Source organism: Chionomys nivalis, chromosome 8, assembly GCF_950005125.1.
Source record: "Chionomys nivalis chromosome 8, mChiNiv1.1, whole genome shotgun sequence".
In the NCBI taxonomy this organism is placed as follows: domain Eukaryota; kingdom Metazoa; phylum Chordata; class Mammalia; order Rodentia; family Cricetidae; genus Chionomys; species Chionomys nivalis.
In genome coordinates this window covers 83,574,901-83,595,029 of record NC_080093.1, presented here as the reverse complement: position 1 = coordinate 83,595,029, position 20,129 = coordinate 83,574,901, and the positions used below count along the sequence as shown (strand labels likewise).

Here is a 20,129-nt window from a genome sequence, read left to right as displayed (position 1 = left end):
GGGGATGTCTCCCAGGGATGCCTCCACACTTTTACTTCTGGCTTGAGTAAGTGTAGTGAGGCCAATATACCAACTATATCAGAAGGGAGAATAGAAAAGTGATAAACCCTTCTTTGAATATGTTTAAGGTTCATGTTTGTAGGGTGACAAGCAAGCCTACAGAAGCATGGAACCCAGGCTCAGGGGGAGGTGTCCCACTCAAGGATACAGACTCTGGATCATAAGAAAGGAGTGGGGGCTTGTGGGGGAGGTGCTGCCAGAATCCATGAAATCAGTGTGGAGGGGGGAACTCTGCATTAACCAACTCGAAAAGAGCAGTCAAATATCAAATCTGACTAAAGAGACCGGGACAAATCATTATTTACCTGTGTCAGGAGACTCTAACAAAGGGGAGGAACAAAGGATGGTGTGCGGAGAGCAAGGGCTGCTTAGGAGATTTAAGTATAGCAGCTAAAATAATCAGATTTGTGATTCAGAAACCTTACTCCGGTAGCTGGGTAGTGTATATTGTGATGGAATCAAAAGACTAGAGGCATGGAGACCAGCTAGAAAAAATTACAATCTGGGCAAAGTATAGGCCTTCTTCAACAGAGGTGAATATGGATGTTTACCTGGTGTGGGAGGTCCTTCTGTATATGTGTGGCTTTTATTGGTTAATGAATAAAGAACCTGCCTTGGCCTGTTGATAGGACAGAGTAGAACTAGGCGGAGAAAACTATACTGAATGCTGGGAGAAAGAAGGCAGAGTTAAGAGAAGCCATGTAGCCCTGCAGGAGACAGACACTGGAACTTTATCTGGTAAGCCACAGTCTTGTGGAGGTGCACAGATTAATGGAGATGAGTTAATTTAATATATGAGTTAGCCAGAAATATGCTGGAGTCATTGGCCAAGCAGTGTTTTTTTTTTTTTTTAAATATTTATTTATTTATTATGTGTACAGCATTCCATTCCATGTGTGCTCGCAAGCCAGAAGGGGGCACCAGGTCTCATTATAGATGGCTCTGAGCCACCATGTGGTTGCTGGGAATTGAACTCAGGACGTCTGGAAGAGCAGTCAGTGCTCTTAACCACTGAGCCATCTCTCCAGTCCCCCAAGCAGTGTTTTAAATAGTATAGTTTCTGTGTGATTATTTCGGATCTGAGCTGCTGGACAGCCGGGAAACAAACAAGCAGGCTACTACAACACTTACCTATTCCCAGTGTTAAGTGAACCTAGTAGACAATACGTAGTCACAGATGCAAAATTTAGCATAAGGAAATGGGTCCTTCAAGGCTGATTCTCATTTCTAGCTCACCTGAATGGTCTTTATGGATGGGACTCAACAGAATTCTGGGGGAAGGTAGGTGTAAGAGAGAACACCCACTTTGGGTAGCCTTGATCAGTCTCTTCCAGAGTTGAAATGCTCCTACAAGATCAATGGACTTTTTATAAATGAAATCCTAGGACTTTTAGACTTGATAGGAAGAGAGCAAAGAGTCTATCAGCCAGTAATTCACTTTCTGAGTGATGGTGTCTGATCAACCAATGTACTCCTAAAACCTCTCTCTGGTGATATATTTGAAAGAGTAGGATCAAGTCCCATGTAACCATGGGGCCCAATGCTGGCTGCTAACAAGTATTAGCAAACTAGAAAGAGATGAAATCTTTCTGAGGACTAGTAAGCTTTATCCCACATCTGGGGCCTGACTCCTTACCAGTGGAAGGTACCAGCACCATTTATATAAGTTAGTGAACTTATATAAATACACACACACACACACACATACACACACACATACACACACACACATACACACACACACACCACACACACACGTACATGAGGACTTAGGCTAGCCAGCTGTCTACAAGAGTGTAAGTTGCATTATGACAGCCAACAAGAAATGGTGAAACACTGTTGGCTGACAAGTGGAAGACCCGCAGGGCAGGGACTGGAAGCTGTGATTAGAACTCCAAGAAGCGCACTGCAGAGTGGGCAGAGTGGTCCAGCAGCCCTGGCATTCTGCAGTCAGCCAGCCAGGTGGGCAGTCAAGTCAGAACCCAGAAAAAGGACTCTCTCCTCTGGTTTTCTACTCTACATGGTGCTCACTGGCTGAACCCAACTGAAGCTAGAGGCAGAGTCCAAATGGATCTCACAAAGGTCAGTTCACTGTGGAAAGTTCAGCTTGAAAGAGGAGGGCACAGAGAGAGAAGGACGGGGGATGGGTGGGGAACTGCTAAGGGGCTACGGAATCCCCATCAGAAACTGCTGAAATTAGAAAGTTCTGGCTAAGAAAAAATAATTTCGGGCTGTGGATGGAAATGGCTTAGTCAGTGAAATGCTTTCATTGCAAATCCAAAGTTTGACCTTGGAGATGAAAACAGGAAGATCCCTAACTTATTTGGTCGACGAGAGAAAACTAAGGCAGATAACACTTGAGAAATAACAGCTGATGGTTTCCTCTTGCCCCCACTTGCACTTGTGATCACATACTTGTGCGCACACACATGCACACACACATACACAAAGATAACTAGATTTGTTATTATTACATATTATTCTTATCTCTGATTGAACTTGAATTATATACTATTCTTACCTCTGATCAAGACACTTATACACTGTTTACATTTTGAGGTTACTGTCAATGACCTCAAAATAATATATAATTCAAGCTCAATCAGAGATTCAAGGTCATTGAGGTCAGAGTTCAAGGTGTGGTGGCACACACATTTAATCCCAACATTTGGGAGGCAGAGGCAGACGAATCTCTGAGTTCAAGGTGTGGTGGGATACACCTTTAGTCCCAGTACTTGGTAGGCAGACAAATCTCTGTGAGTTCAAGGACAGCTTGGCCTACAGAGTGAGTTCCAGGACAAAGATACACAGAGAAACCCTGTCTCCAAAAAGCCAAAAATTAAAAATAAAATAGTTTAAAATAAAGCCACATAAAGATAAAAATATACAGAGAATCTGGATACTGTATGTTATTGTATTGCCTTTAAGTTGTTTGATGACTGAGGAAGGAACAAAAGCTGTTAAAAGACATTTGCTAAAATGCTGCTGGATTAATCATATATATATATATATATATATATATATATATATATATATATAAAATGCTTTGACTTTCAAAAGATGTTACTCTGGAGAAGAGGTTTTGCTTTTGTATCCACAGGAAATGAGGAACTGTGGATTCATTCTGCTTAAAGAAAAATTAAGTTTGACCAAGGAAGACCCCTTGAAAAATCTCCAGAAGTAGCAATGGCCCAGATGTCTGAGTTCTACATCCAGAACAGTTCAAAGACTGCTGCCTGAGATGATCAAGCCTCACAGGATACTCCAGTCAGGACTTGATCATAAGACTAAATTTTCTTTAGGTTCCCATAAGATTACCAGTAGCCTGGAAAACTACGCCCATATTCCAAAAAAATGGATTATGGATGTTTGCCTTTGTTTAGAATGTTGGTTACAAGTTGTTATGGATAATGGTCAGTAGAAAAGCTAAACAAAGGAGAGTTTATTTAGAGTTCTCATTTTTAAAAAAAAGGGGAGTAAGTGCCGTGGTCCAATGGTCTGTACTCTGTCACTTGTATTTTAAATAAATGCTGATTGGTCAGTAGCCAGGCAGGAAGTAGAGGTGGGGCAATGAACAGGAGAATTCTGGGAGAGGAAAGTTCAGTCTATAGTCATTATCCAGACAGAGAGGAAGCCAGACACAGAGCAAGCAAGATGTGACTGCCTCACTGAAAACGGTACCAAGCCACATGGCTAACACAGCAAGAATTATGGGCTAATATAAAGAGTTAATAAGAAGACTGAGATACTAGGCCAATCAGTTTATAATTAATGTAGACCTCTGTGTGTTTCTTTGGGATTGAATGGCTGCAGGACTGACTGGGACAGAAACCTTGGTCAACAATTGTTAATTATTGGCTTAAACCGAAATGGAAAAAGTAATTTAGCCTTAAAAAAAACTGGTAGGGTTGGAGTGATGGCTCAGTCAGCAGTCAGGAACACAGGCTGCTCTTCCAGAGGTCTTGGATTTAATCTCCAGCTTCTACATGGTAGCTCAAAATAATCTGTAACTTCAGGTTCAGGGGAACCCATACCTTCTTCTGGCCTCCTCAAGGCACCAGGCAAGCACTGTGGTGCAAACACATACACATGCAGGCAAAAATACACCTAAAATAGTACTTAAAAAATGCAACTTACTGTGGAAAACTGTCCATTCATTAAGTGAAAATGTTGTGTGTGTGGGGGGGAGCAAAGAGTAGCCAGACCCAAATGCAGAGCAAGAATGTGATCTAACAGCTTTGAAATGTAGGTGTAAACGAGCATTTCTGATTCTGAGGAAGGAATCTAGTTCAAACTGGAAAGGTTTTTCTCTTCGCCCTCTCCTTCTTCAAAATGGAACATTTTCTATCTTAAATTTGTGTTGGTGGGGTGACTTCCCCTCCTTTTCGGCTGGCTTGGAGTTAGCTTCTGGAGTTTGATGTTCTTGCTAATTTCACGGCATGCGTTGCCCGTGCCTTCAGCATACACAATATCAGGCTGATGCCGTGTGAAGTTCTGTTACAAGAGTCAAGTTTTGTACAATTAGTAAAAAATTTCCACATTTTAGGCGTCTGTCTTTCAAATGCAAGCAAGAAAGGGGAAACACTCCTGAAACACAAATGGAGCCCAGCTCACCAGCTAAAATCTCTCAGGCCCTTAGGAAAGGGAAGACCAACTTGTTTGCCAAACAATTGACTGGCTACACATCACTGAACTGGAACACAGGGTGTGCTGTCTCAAGGAGTGGCTAACAGAATCCACAGGGACAGCTGGTTCTGAAATGGGTGAGGCCAATGGAAATGCTGTGTTGGGTGGGGTTGTTTCGAAGGATCTCTCCCAGGCAAGGGCTGTTAATTGCAGAACAGTCAACAACCAAGGGTGCTCAGTGAACTGCTATGAACACTAGGAGAGAGGAGAACTGAATTTTAATAGTTTTACTCAAAATGTATATTCCTTAGAGGTGAGGAATGTGCAAGAAAACACTAGAAATGGGAAAAATCAGTGTACAATAGAAAATGCAAATTAGGATACACAAATTCAGTAGATTTTGTGTGATTCTGAGGGAAGAGTTACTGAACACTAACTACATTCTAAACAGAGGTCTGTTAGAGCTCCCACTATGCAGTTTGGCTTCTATGTCCTTATAGAGCAGGTTTGTTTTTTTTTAGAATTAGGAACTTCCATTCTGTAGTCACTAAGAGACAGTGCAGCTGGTCCATTTACAAACAATTGCACGTTTTACTGAAAAGGGTCAATGGGAATTCCTGGAAAATGCTAAACAGCAATTTTGCACATTGCTGGGGTCTGCATTTGGAAAATAAATGATAGATATCTCCCTACCCCTCTTACCCCCCGGGCCCAGTGTAGTAAGGACAACTCTTCAAAAAGACTTGGGTGGTTCTTGTTCTCCCCAGGCACAAGCCTTGTTATAAATACTAACCCCAGGTCCCATTTCTAGGATGCCCCAGTTGCGGCCCAGACACTTCCCTGCCACATGGTCCTGCTTTTCAGCACTATATAAGGGCTGGGAAGGGCAAGCGTGTGGGCTCATCATCAGAATCACAAGAGTTTAAAACACACAGACTCTTGGACTTCTCTTTAGTACTAACTAGAAGCTCTGGTCTAAACAACAGTCAGGTTTAAAGTGATGCCCTGGTTATTTCAGTCACCGGTCAGCTATGGAGTATTGGTCTGGGAGAATAATGGCAAAGAATAGTGCAGTTTGTAGCTGTCTCATCCAGAGAGGGGCAGCACTTAAGACAGGAGTTTCTACAACTCAACTGTTCAAGAACACTAGCAATATGGTGAAGAATGTCAGGTCAGAGAAACCAACTTAAAAGAAATGCAATAAGCATAACCTTTTCTCTGATGGCAACTCTTATTTGCGGAGTTACCTAATAAAAAGGAAAAGAATTTACAGACTGACAGGTAGAATCTAATCAGCAGGTTAGCAATGGCCACCCTGTTGACCTCAATCTATCCTTGTGATTATGTCCCAAACCTTAAATTTCTCTATCTCCTAGAAGGGGGATCATCCTGGGAGACGGATATCAGATGCTCCTGGGAGTCAAGACGGTAAGGAAACTTTCGAGTGAGAGGCAGGAACGCAAACCAGATGGAGGGCTAACCAAGCAATACGCAGCAAGGGCAGCAGGGAAACAGGCAAGGCACAGGCCTGAGGTACGGCTAGGTGTACCATGCCTGAGCTTGAGAAAAATGTTCCACAGTGGAGCTCTTATAAACCTCCATGTATACACTTACCTGGTATACTAGTTATTGGTGAAGAAACTGATTTCTTTTCTGACACAAGAAACCCTTCTACTTTTCTTTTCTTTTTTTTTGGTTTTTTGAGACAGGGTTTCTCTGTGGCTCTGTGGCTTTGGAGCCTGTCCTGGAACTAGCTTTGTAGACCAGGCTGGTCTCGAACTCACAGAGATCCACCTGCCTCTGCCTCCCAAGTGCTGGCTTTAAAGGTGTGTGCCACCATCGCCCGGCTCCCCCACTTTTCTTCTTAAGGGGTCGTTGTGAGGCCTTTATGAGGCTGTATCAGCACATTTCAATGTTAAGCAGGATTTCTGGATACAAGTAGTGGTGTTTCCTTATGAAACCAACTTATTTGTTCTGTGATGACCTAGAATCTGGTGGTCTGTTAGACTAATAAGAACATGGATTTAAACAAGGAGCTTGTAGAGAGGGTCTCTGAAATTCAAGGTAAGAGGGAACCGCTAACATAAATGGTATGAGTTCAAATAATCCTACAACTATGGGAAGAGAAAACTGAGGAGCAACGTTGAGTGGACAGCGTTTTACTGTCCAGTGGTCTAGGCCTAGTGACGCATTCATATACGAGGGCAGGTCAGTGCGAGCACAGACTACCCTACTGTGCTGTCAGATGCTGTGTGCCTTCCCAACCACCTTGGCATTATTGAGCTAAGAATCAAAGGAGTCCTTAATCTATTATACTACTAAATTTCTTTGGTTAAATGTCTCATCAGCGACAAATAAAAAGACAAAACAAAAAGCCCATTTGACACTGTTATAATCTAAGAATTTAAAAATAGTTTTTAAATTAGTGAATAACAAATAGCCTACCAATGTTTACTGAATGAAGCTTGTCAATTGTTGTCAAGTTTGTCACTTGACACAAGCTGGAATCATTTAAGTGGAAACACTTGGATCGAGGAATTAATTGCCTAGACAAATTGGTCTGTAGGGAAATGTCCTGTTTATTGATGTAGGAGAGCCCAGTCCACTGTGGGAAGCACCATTCCCTGGACAGGTGGTCTCGGGCTATATAAGAAAGCTAACTATGAATAGGCTTATGAGTAAACCAACAAGCAGTGCTCCTTTATGGTTTCTACTTCAAAATCCTGCCTTGACTTGCCTCAGTGATGGATTATGAACTGAAAATATAAGCCAAATAAATCTTTCCTCCCCCTAACTCGCTTTTCGTCAGGAATGTTTTATCACAGCAAAACAGCTGCAGGGTTTGTAACTCGGGCCATTTGTGTCATTAACATGTCTTGATTAAAAATAAAGGTTATTGGTGTGAACTTGTAATATCCTCTCAGACTTCTTTGCAAAGTCTTGTACATAAAACACTTAGACTGCTAAAAGGGCATCTTAACTCATCGGTTAAAAGGCAAGTCTGCCTGCTGAGAGATCTCACAGATGGAGCAGAGGAAACATGAACAGGGATTTTCCGTATAATGGGCCATTTTCTGTATAATGGGAAAATTTTTTTTTCCCGTTTTTTCTTAGAGGGCAAGACAAAAAGAATGCTTATTTCGGAATTCCTCAGCTAAGACTAGATTGTCAACACTTTCAACTGGCTGTGTCTTGCTATGGTGGTGAGACACTACCATGGCACAGGTCTCTGGAGCACAGCTTTAAAGACCAGACATTCCTTCTTAGCTCTCACCATGGAGAAATCACCTCTGGGCTAGTCCATTCTATAAACTCAAGGCTCACTAACTAACAAATAACAATGTCAACATGGGTGAGATCTGTGACTGGCTGCAGACAGGCATTCCTCATGGCTGGCAAGCTAACCAGACATGTTTCCTCAAGCTAACAATCCGGAATGAATAGACCCTGGCCCTTTAAAGGAGCAAAACCACATTTTAACCTTGACTGATTTTTTTTTTCTTCTTCATGCTTTGCCTTCATCTGTAACTTAAAACAGAAACTTTGGTTTAAAAAACGACTCATGCTCATGGCAGAATAAAGAAAATATGAAAGAGGAACAAAAGCTAGGTTACCCATCTCCCCACATAGCAGTAGCATCTAGTATTTGGGCCTCTTCATTCAGTTCAGGCCATTTTAGACCTTTATGTATGTTCATATCCTATCATCTTGATTTTTCTTGACCTTCTCTTGAAATCCCAGTGGGTTAACCTAGAACACTGTACCTCAACAAGACTGACTAGAACAATTCTATCCAGTTTTTGTGGACATCAGCATTACATGGGGGGGGGGGGGGTGTGCTTCTTAAAAACAGATTGCTGAACTCCAGGGCTCCTGATTCAAAATGTATTTCTGTGTTCCAGTAAGATGTCCATGCTACCTGGAGACTACATTGTGAGAAATCAGAGAAAACTGAGATCAAGGTTTGCTTTTTTTCAAAAGGTGTGGTTTATACTCTCAAGAAAAAACAGCGGCACCACATCAATGCTTTTTCTCTTGAACACTTTCATTTATTTAAATCTATATTTTTGGCTATGTGTGATCCAGGAAAACCTTGTGGTGTTTAGAGTTTCTGATAGATAGGCATTTCACAACAGTGAGTTCTGAGCATGCAAAGGCCCTCCATTTTCCCTCCCTCCCCAGCTTTAACTTTCCCTGACTATCTTGCCATTTTTTAACACCAAAAAAATAAAATAAATATCCTTGTGGTTCACATTACTTTTCCAGACACAACTCCTTCCAAAGGCCTGGAAACCAACCTCTCTCCACCACTCTCCTCCTGCTGGGTGTTCAAATCACAACCCAAACACCTTATGATGAGATTTTATCTTAAAGCAGTGAGTGCTCCCTCCTCTTAGCTGTATTTTGTCCTTATCTGCGGTACACATTAACCTGCTTTTATCAAATCAAAAGACTCCTAAGGGATGATAGTGTGTCACATTCAGGACTGGATTACTTTGAAGCTTATCATTTGGTGATAAAGTCATATAAAACAGTACCTAAGCATACTAGGCATTCAGTATTTGTTGGGTAACAGTTTTAGGAAGGAAAAATGAACATGAATACAACCCGACAAGGAGCTTTCTCTGAACAGTGAATTAATTTCAAATACAAAATCTCCAGATATGCCCGAGTCCTTTATACAAGTTGCACAATGTTTGCATACTGGCCTGTACACATAAAAGTACTTCTAGATTACTTATACTTAATAAGATATAAAAGTTATATAAACAGTCATGCAGCACAGAACACCTCAAATGGCAGGCCACATGTTTAACAGTATATATTATATGCCCTAAGTATAGAATAGATTAATCATCAAGATTTAAATACATATAGGTCTACATAACAAATCACCTGAGAAACACTCAAGCAATTAAGGGCACAAGACCAAAGCTATACCATATCGTTTATGGAAGAGATGTTTGCAGGTAATTTAAAATTATTTTCAAGCTATAGTGGGTTGAAACCAGAGACATGGATATGGAGGGCCAGCTATAGTTAGTTATATTGAACAAAACTGTGGGCTTCAGAGCTAGAATGAGTTCAAGTCCTGGCTCTGACACTGATAGTATTATGTGTCATATGCCTCAGTTACCCAAATAAAACAGGGACAACGGAGGCGCCTTTAACAGAGGGCTTGTTATAAGGCATAAATAGAGCATCATATGGAGATGCTTAGCGTATGCCTAACAAACACTAAGTACTCACAAAGTGTCAGCCAGAGTCTTTACAATGTCCAGCATACAGGCTGGGTTTGCTCTCATGAAACCAAGAACCAAGTTGAAATACAGGAAGCTGAGAAAGATATAACATAAAGCAAATTGAGTATTAAGTATCAAACTAAACACTGACAAATTAAAATACATGATCTCCCTGGATGACTATATCAAATAAAACTGTCCTCATTTGTCTGCTTACATGCATGTTTCCTTTTTTAAAAGGTTTATTCATATAAAATTATACTACTATGTTAAAGTCATTAGCGTATTTATCTTATGATAAATATATTGATAATATTTCAACAGAATGCTTATATGATTTTGGAGAAATCTTCACAGATATGATAATGCATGTTTTTTAGCCCAGCACCAGCACACACAGAATGAGAGCTTTCTTCCTTGGAGCTCAAGTCAACAGAAAAAATATTAAACTTGTATACCACTTGGAGCTTTTCTAAGTAACTGCATTTTGAACATATCAACTTGCAAAAGCAGCACATCAAACAATGTTGCTCAAATTTTCTTTATTAAGAAAATATTTCATATACATTTAAACAGACTGTGAAACCCAATTCCATGGTAAGTTTACGCAGCATATACCCTTTTATCTAAGCTTCTCATGCAAAGTTAGAATTTTTTTTTCCAAAACAGAACAAGTCAGGTAAATGGTTTCAAGACAGAGCTGGAAGCTGGCCTAGAAAGCCATGCTTACAAAACCATTTACACTGCAACCCTACCCTGATGCATTCTCATCCTCCCCCATGTGGTTCACTCAATCTCTGTGAAAATGAGTAATCCTTTTAATAAAGTAGATCAATTACTGGTAAAGAATCTATAAACATGATGTGATTTGCCCTAGAAATGTGCTGGTGGTCTCTCGGTTCTGTTTACACTAAAAACAAAACAAAAAAAAATCTGTTTCATTATTAACTGCTGTATAAAAATATTTTTAACTAAGTGTTTATTATGCCTATATGTTTCCTCTAAAGTACTGTGTGAATAACTCAGACATAAATAAAAGATGCTGAGAATCAATGAGGGCACCTAAGAAAGATGAAATGCTCAGAACTACATAGTCACGGTAACTCACGGATGATTTCCACAGTGTAAAAATACAATAGATGCTAGAATAGAAATATAGGGCTCATTTATTACTTTTTGGTTTACAAACAAAGGCACCCAATGCTTCTATTTACTTCTTATAAAAGATTATCAGTTTACACTTAAAACAACAAACAAACAATACACAAAACAAAATTTTCCAATCAGTTCCTATAGACAAACACAAAGGAGAGAGGGGAGAGTCCCCTCCCGCTTCCAAGCTTCATTAGGCAGACTGGAGGAACACTTATTCTATGCCACCCTTAAGTCAAACAACATACCACCTGCTCATGCTTATCTGCACTAAGCTTTAAGATACATTAGCTTTGCCAAGGCAATTAAATGGTTACAATGACATTACAGTGTACAAATATGTATGCCAGAGTTCAGAGAAGGAAAGATAGTGAAAAACCCCCCAAATGGTTTAGAATACGGTTTTGTCAAATGAGTTGAATGAAATAAATTTATTTTACAGGTTGTCCTATTGAATAATCTCTATGGAAAATAAAATCAGAACTAAAAATACTGTCTAGCAAATTACAAACAAACAAAATACATTTACAAATACTTTAAATATGACTTGACTCCAAAGCATACTTGGTGAGGACTGACGATCTCTCCATACTAATTTCAAAATTGTAAATTCCAGAATGAGTGTCATTTATTCATTACCTTTCTTTTGAGAACAGGATTCTAAATACACAAAATTAATTTGTAACCTCAGCACAGCCCTAGTCAGCACTGCTTTAAATTAGATGACAAGAGCAATAAACAGAAGACACATGTTGGTTCACTTTACAGACCTGCTCACATTGCACCTGATTCTTTTCTGAGACCCAAAGACAATACACCAGATTCTAGGTATATTTGGCAGATGTACAAAAATCATACAAAGGTTAGTGTGTTGTCATTACATCATGGAAATGTGTTTGGAGACATGGAGTATTCAATGTATATTATGTGGGCCACCTTATAGGCATCATTTATTCCATTTTCACACACTATCATGGTCTCTCATACCTTACACAAGGCATGGTCCTAGACCAGAGACTTCAGTATCATTCCAAAGAATACATAGATATTTACATACATACTTCTTTTAAAATTATGTTTATAAGTTTTACTACACAAAGTCTGGCTTCAACACAGAAGCATTTTTTTTTTCCTTTTCAAGACTATACACCTGCATGGAAAAAGCTGGTTTCCTTAAATTTTGCTTTTCCACAATAGCAAAATAAACTTCTACACTGTATTTCAACTGACAAAAAATTAAAATGTAAAGCTACATTTCATTTCTTGTACTGTGAACTGACCCCTTTAAGCACTTTCAAGGTACACTGCTGATGATTTAAATGTCGTACTTGATCAGCTTAATTATAACAGTGTGCTGTGCTGAACAAGTCATTAAAGAAAATATATGATAAAATAGTAACAAACTAGTAAGATTTAAAGGGAATTGTAATGCATCAATAAATATACATCAATTTTCTTGCTATTACTTGCTATAACGCATGTCTTTCTAAAGCTAAAACAACATGCAAAAAAATGATGACTTGATACTCATTCAAAAGTTTGCTACTTTACATGGTAAAATCCTTTATTTAATTTTATACACATACTTATGCATTATTTATTTTTAAGGAATTCAGCTTTCAAGGTCAAAATTAGTATGTGTTGGTAAACACATGAGGACATTTTCTTAATGTTAAAAGCTGCAACTACATTCCTTCAGAATAATGAACGTTCAAGACGGGGTAAATTCTGCGAGAAAATTTGTAAGAGAGGAGAGAACACATGTGACAAATCCTTCCCCAATCCCATCTCCAATCAAGTCTCAAGAAATCCTCTTCAAAATGAGAACATATCTCACTAGAGTTACATTTGATTAAAAAGCAGACTAGAAAAAAAGTTTTCCTACTCTTTTGATACTAACACGGGTTTACTGTGCATGGTTTCACTTTGCTTCAAATGCACAGAGCATGTACTGATCCAGTTTCTCAAGTTCACTTAGATCCGTTAGTGTCTTTAGAATAATATTTGGCCTTCTGATCCTAAGAGCAACTGATTACTTGCAGGAAAATGATATGCAACACACATTTAATCAGAAAGAAAGTTAGAACAAGTCTTTATATATGCTACCACCTATAATTTATAGGAAGCAAAAATACATGGCTGTGGTCTTAACAAAACTAAAACCCACCTCTCATCTGAGTAAAAAAGAAATCTAACATTGAAGAATCAAATCAAATACTTAACTAATTTAGCTAGGCTTCCTCTCTGCACACTTCCCATTGCACTGAATATTAGGACTGCATGTTAAGGCATGCTTTAATTAGTATGTTCCAGAACTGCACAGTTATACTGGTCAATGTTCCCATAGTCCCACTTCTTTCCTCTTCCTACCCTCTGCATTCCAAAGATCAAAATGATAAGTCATAGTTTGAGTGGGTATTGCAAATCTGAGCTGGCATACCACAGTGTGTTCACTAGATTTTCAGCATAAACATTAAAATGTTACATAAAATGGACCATAATTTACTCCACGCTCAAACTTAAGATAGTTTAATGTCTTAACAAAAGGTGAGATGACTTAGGTACATTTTACATTTTGTGCATTTAGATCACCATATGCATAGATGTTCTAATGCTAAATTCTTGGTCTTCAGTATCTCATAGTGCTGGATGCTCGGAAGTATGACAGAAATTTGTAACACAGACTAACCACAAAGTACCAGATGTTTCTTGCCATTTGTGATCTTGCAATAAAAATGCGCCAGATAAGAATCACAAGGATAGTATTGAAGCCATAACGGATATTCCGCAACCTGGAAAGCAAATCAAAAGACACACTAAATATTTTCTAGAATAAAATTATTTTTGGATAGCAGCTAATTAATAGTTATAATTTTAATCAAAGTTCTAAGCAATCTTTGAACTTTCAACATTTGAAAGCTAAACTAAAAGTTAGCACAATTCAAACATGCCTTCCTGCCTGAACAGCATACCTGAACAGCATACTAATGCCTTACTCTAGCAACAGGGAGTACAGCAAAGTCTTTTCGTGTCAGTGTACCTGGACTAAAGACTTAGTAAACAACAATTAAACTGAGCAATCGCTTTGTACCCATTCCTGTGACAGGCTTCAACAAACTGCAGGTTAAGACAAGCATAGTGGCATAACTGGGTATCCTAGCACTTGGGAGGCTGAATCTGAGCAGGAAGATCCTAAGTTTGAGATCAGTCTGGGCTACAGAACGAGGTCCTGTCAGAAATAAAGAAAGAGGGGTGGGAGAGACTTGGATGGGGAGAGGGAGAGAGGAAGGGAGGGAGGGTGGGAGGGAAGAAGGGGAGGGGGGAAGGAAGCCAAGCCAGGAAGCAAAACTGGAAGTAAAACAGATACATGTCTGAGTTTCTAGAGTTTCTAGCTAACAGTCCCAAAACCCAAAAGCCAGCTGATAAGTCCTCATCTAAGAAGAAGACAGCATTAGCTCCACAGAGAACCTTTCTGCTCTCAAAGATCAGCAAGCACGTTCCTTTGTTCATGTTTCTCAACATTTTTGAGGGCTTTTCATGGTTGCATGAAGAAATTTAGCCCTTCAGGCAGGTACTATAATTCCAATAAATTAATCATGCAGTTCAAGACACGACTGTAGTACAACAATGAGGTGTAGAAGTAGTGACAGCAGCTTTAAATAAGTAGTCAAAACATCTGTGTTCTAATTTCCTTACAGTTAGTAAAATATGATCTTGCAAACCTGTGTCCTCATCAATAAAATCAGCATTTTGCAAAATCCACAGTGCTATGACCTTGGCAAGTGAACAGTAGGAGTCTTAGAAATCACACACACACACACACACACACACACACACACACACACACACACCACACATATAATAATGAGATGACCCTTAGTAATACTTAAATCTCTGAATGATGGGACTATAGCTGATTTTGACTCCTGTTTTCTGAATTTATTATGTTTTAAAACAGCATGTACTACCTCTACTAAAAGAGTAAGCACACCATTACTCTGTGCTGTAAGTTTAAAAAATAAAAAAAATATATATAAGTAACTTTTGGTTCAAACAATATTCTCATTTTCTGCTAGTACTTTTACTTTTTCAATAGAAATTTAAGGTAAGTAAATAGTGATTTTCAAAATTAAAATTTACCCAAAGTTCATGCTCAGGAATACACACAAATGAAGATAGTAAGTTTTATAATCTTTATTTATTTATGCGTATGGATACTTTGCCTGCAGGTATGTCTGGGTACCACATGTATGCCTAGTGCCTATGGAAGCCAGAAGACGGTGTGGGTGGGATCCTCCAGAACTGGAGTAATAGTTGTGATCCACCATGCAAGCTGGGAATCAAACTCTGGGACCCTGGAAAAGCAGCTGGTGCTCTCTTAACCACTGACCCACTTCTCCAGTCCTTTAATAATCTTAAATACCACATAGTTACAAATCCAAAGTTAAGCACTATTCCTAAATATAATACATCATTTTTATTCAGAATACTCTTACACCAAAGCAAACTGGAATATTTTATAAGAAAGAGAAAATGTGCAACAAGCCCATGACAAACTTACTTGTTCAGATGCTTTCTAGCTGCAGGGAGGCCAGACATCTCTTCATTCAATACATATTTTTTAGTCCCCATGCAGTAATTCTCTATATATTCTGCCCAATGTAGCTGCCTTACATCAATATTAAAGGTCTATGGTAAGAAAAAAAGTTATTGCTGTGAAAGTTTTTTATAATTTGCCAAAAAAATTCCGCTTATCTGAAGTACAATCTCAAATGAAACGATTATAAAACACTTAACTATAGTATTACTTTTTCTACTGTCAACATATTTCTGTGCTCTTCACTACTTCACAAAGGAACTGACATATATTCAAGTTCCTTTTCATCTTAACCTCCCCTCTCTTCTGTGTATTTTCTACAGCAAAAAGATTAATTTTTCTAGAGAATATTTCTGACATCAAGAATAATCAAGCAGAGCATGACAGCATACACTATTATGCCAGCACACAGTAGGCAGGTGGGTCACCAGTTTGAAACCAGACTTTTTGTGTGGGATTTGAATGAAAATGGTCCCCATAGGCTCACATATTTCAATGTTTAATCACCAGGAAATGGAATTCTTTGAAAGGATCAGGAAGTGTGGCCTTGTTGAATGAAGAGTGTCACTGGGGGAGCCTTTGAGGTTTCAAAAGCCCATACCAAGCCTAGCCCCTCTGCCCAAGAATCAGGAGGTATTCATCAGAGCCTGTCTGCATGCCACTATGCTCCCAACATGATGACAATGGACTAGCCCTCTGAGACTAAGCAAGATCCCAATTAAATGCTTTCTTTTATAAGAGTTGCCCTGGTCATAGTGTCAAGCAGTACTTCTTCACAGCAATAGAACAGTGACTAAGACACTGTGCTTACACAATGAAACCTTGTCTCAACTACCACCATACACACAATAAATAAACAATAAAAAGCAAAAGCTAGCCATGAATATTGGCTTAGGATTTTAGTAACAGTTACTTTGTCATCTGATGAAAAGTACTGATAAACCTAGAAAAGAAGACTTTATAGAAATGCTACTCTGTGGCAAAATAAGAGGGCTATTAACTGTTCAGTATTCTAGAGCCAAGAAGAGGGCTATTAACTGTTCAGTACTCTAGAGCAAAGAAGAGGGCTATTAACTGTTCAGTACTCTAGAGCAAACAGGCAGTCAAGTATTTCTGTGAAATGACAAGATTATTGACCATAAACCATCACCCCAAAACAACAAGTTCTAGAAGGGAAAACATTACAAATAAATTACTACAATAAAAAGATAGTACCACGGCACTAAAAAAGGAGATCTGAGTTCATCTAGGAGCTGTTATGAGACATGGTGTGTGTGTGTGTGAATAGAAAAGGCAAATTTCAACAGACATCTCAAGGAATGTGAATTACAGGAAAACAAACAATGATTAGCAAAACAACAACCCAGCCTGAGTCAGACTGGGTTCCAACAGCAGAACCAGATACTGCCTATCATTTAAATGTGAACGTGTAGAGAAAGGGTCTAAAGCAATTATGAAGAAATGTCTAAGATTAAGTTGAACTTTGTAAAAATAAAAGTATAAAAACTCAACTGGAATAGTTTCAACACTGCTGACTGGCTGTTGGAGAATTTAAACAAATAATTTACATTTTAGTTAAAATAACAAATGGATTAAAAACCTAAGGGCACCATGGTCTACCACAAAACCATTCTGTGAGAGTGTAAGACCAGAGAGAAACAGTAGCATCTGAAAAAACAGTGCTTAAGGATTCTCCCAAATTGCAGAAAGACACCCATCTACAGATATAAAAAGCCCAAACAAAGTTTTAGAACACCAAATATGTGAAAAACCTGGAAAAAAGCAAGGAGAAACAAATAACTGACTTTTCAACTGTAACAGAATAGAACATAAAATAACCTTTAATGTGCTGAAATAGTGTTTAAAAAAAAAGCTACCTAGGGTGAAAAAAGACTGACAATCAAAATCTGAAAGTTTCACTATGATCAGTCTCCTAATTACGCCATATTCTGGTGTCCTAGACAACACACCAGACAGAAAGAAAATGATAATAAAGAGAAGCTCTAAAAATGAAAACAGATGGAGTAACTGTCTCCTAACTGTGGGGCTTGAACTGGAGAAGTCGAGTAAGATGTAAGCACAAGGCTGGTGAGCTGGAGATATAGTCAGGGCCGTGCTAAGGTTCTAGACACCAAAAGAAGGACAGGACTGAGAATAAGGCCCTAGGTTTAACCCCTAGCACTGCTATACTTCTAACAGGAGGTAATGGGATGTATTTAAGACAGATATACACACTAAAATACATGAGATCGATGGGCAGTAGTGGCCCAGGCCTTTAATCTAGCACTCAGGAGGCAGAGGCAGGAGGATCTCTGTGAGTTTGAGGCCAGCCTGGTCTACATAGGAAGTTCCAGGCCAGCCAGAGGTACGTAATGTGACAAAACAAACAAAATCTGAGGTGACTTCAGAAGGAATACAGTTTAATTTTCAAACAAGCAGAGTAGAATGACAAAGAGGATACAATACGAAAAAACAGTTAGAGCCCCTCCCCCACCACCAAAAAGAAAAAAAGGATCAGAGAAAACAAGACATCCTGAACATAAGACCCATAATGATGTTAAAGTTCTCTCTGAACTCAACCTGTGGGAAGAAAGGATTAACAACTCATTTGTACTTTAGAAAGCCTTTGATATTCCCAAATACTTTATCAATTCTAAGACAAAGCAAATTGTATCTCTCTATAAAGAATTAAAATTAAAATACTGAAAAAAATATAATTAGATTGACTTATGTACTGGTTGTGGGAAATGCCTAGATTTCAGGCTGTTTTCTGGTTACATATTTTTTAACCTAAAACAGAAAATACTTGCCTTTTTATCTTCAGGGTTTAACTGGTTCATTAACATATTGATATTATCAGTATTCCAAACCCAAGAGTTACTTGTGAAATACTCAAGAAACACCATGGCTTTGTGAAGACGGGTGATTGTTTTCATCATCCTGTATTTCAAGAAAAACCAAGAGGTTCATATATAGACTGGGTAAAAAAATCCCATTATCACCACGGTCCCAACCACTTACTCCCAACCGTAATTCAGTAAGTGTACCAAAATAGCAGAGAATCAGAATATTTCCGCATCTTGGGAGCATAGATTATAAATCCAAAATGAAAAAACAAATTGGAAGTAGCAGCAAAGGAAATTTAATATCACCTGCACAAAATTCTGCTGATACAGATTTAATTCTCAAAGCATATGCAATTACTAAAGTTTAAATTCAAATTTTCTACATATCACATAAGGCAAAAAGATTCAGTTTAGACTCCCTTTGCTTTTTAGCTAAACCTGTCCTTAGTAAGAATCCTTAACACAGTTTCTACAACTATGTTATAATCCCAGCACTTCAGCATCACTGAAGCAGATAACAGAAATATTCCTCTGCCATTTAGTATACTCTATTAGAAAAATACAAGAACTTCCTCTTCAACAGTGATTGGCACCACTTCTGATTATCTGGATGTGCTGTGAAATCAATGACTAATGCCAAGGACTTTCTGAAATACTTAATTGCTCAGGCCTCAGCCATGTCTTTCCTCAGAGAAACAAAACAGTATAATAATTCTTTGTTTCCTTTTAAAGGGCAAGGAACCTTAATCTTATCAGACAATATATTTATTATCACTTGTATAAGTCATTGATATCAAAGTACTAATCCAAGCAGTAATTAAGAAAGAGCTTTCTGAATCAATTACACACACACACCAAAAAAAAAAAAAACAAAAAAAACAAAAACCCAGGAAAATAGTTCATGTAGAAATAAACAAAATTCCATTTACATTCCCACAAAAAGGATAGCTAAAAGTATATGAATTTAGAAAGACCTCAAATTAGGAGCTTTACAAATGGAGGATATGGCAGAAAAATCAGAATATAAGAAATGATAAAGAAAATAAAAACAGTACCATTAGCCAAGAAACTATGATAACATTTAATACATTTAGAAAGAAACCTTGAATAAAATACTTGAAGGAAATAAAGCAATATGAATAATGTAAAGAAAAACTTCATTTACTAAGGAATTCTAAAATAAATTCTTCATTAAACATGTAAAGAATTATCAAACATCCAAAGCTATATCTAGATAAAGATTTAAAAACATATAGCTAAAACTTAGGGAACTTTCCTTTAATGAACAAGATTTTTCTAAAAGAATTTTTTCTTTAAAGATATAACAAATCTAGAACAATCAACACGGTATCACAGGCAGTGTAATATACACTAATTTCATCTCAAGCATGCATAGTTCACACCATTTTCCAGTGAGTATTTCACTAAAACATTTTCCTTTCTAACCCCTTAACTGTCCACTCTTGCCTAGTTTATAACTCAACCCTGTCTCAAAACAAAACAAAAACAAACAAAAAACCCACGAAACAGAGGGAAGATGTTAGAAGAGTTGAAAATTCATACACATGAGAAATTTGCAGACAATTATCATCAAGATATTGGTAA

At 38.2% G+C, this 20,129-nt stretch overlaps 1 protein-coding gene across 4 annotated transcripts in view; it reads right to left on the bottom strand.

Annotated features, from left to right (window-relative positions):
* Positions 1-11,077: 11,077 nt before the first annotated feature.
* The window catches only part of Far1 (fatty acyl-CoA reductase 1), a 50,635-nt gene continuing 41,583 nt past the window's right edge, over positions 11,078-20,129 (bottom strand). For all 4 annotated transcript variants that reach the window (XM_057777731.1, XM_057777729.1, XM_057777730.1 and 1 more), the window contains 3 exons: positions 18,489-18,618; positions 15,643-15,770; positions 11,078-13,873 (listed from right to left, as the gene is read on the bottom strand). In XM_057777731.1, coding sequence (XP_057633714.1) covers positions 13,711-13,873; positions 15,643-15,770; positions 18,489-18,618 — 421 coding nt within the window. In that variant the 3' untranslated portion in view covers positions 11,078-13,710. The remainder of the gene's footprint in view (positions 13,874-15,642; positions 15,771-18,488; positions 18,619-20,129) is intronic.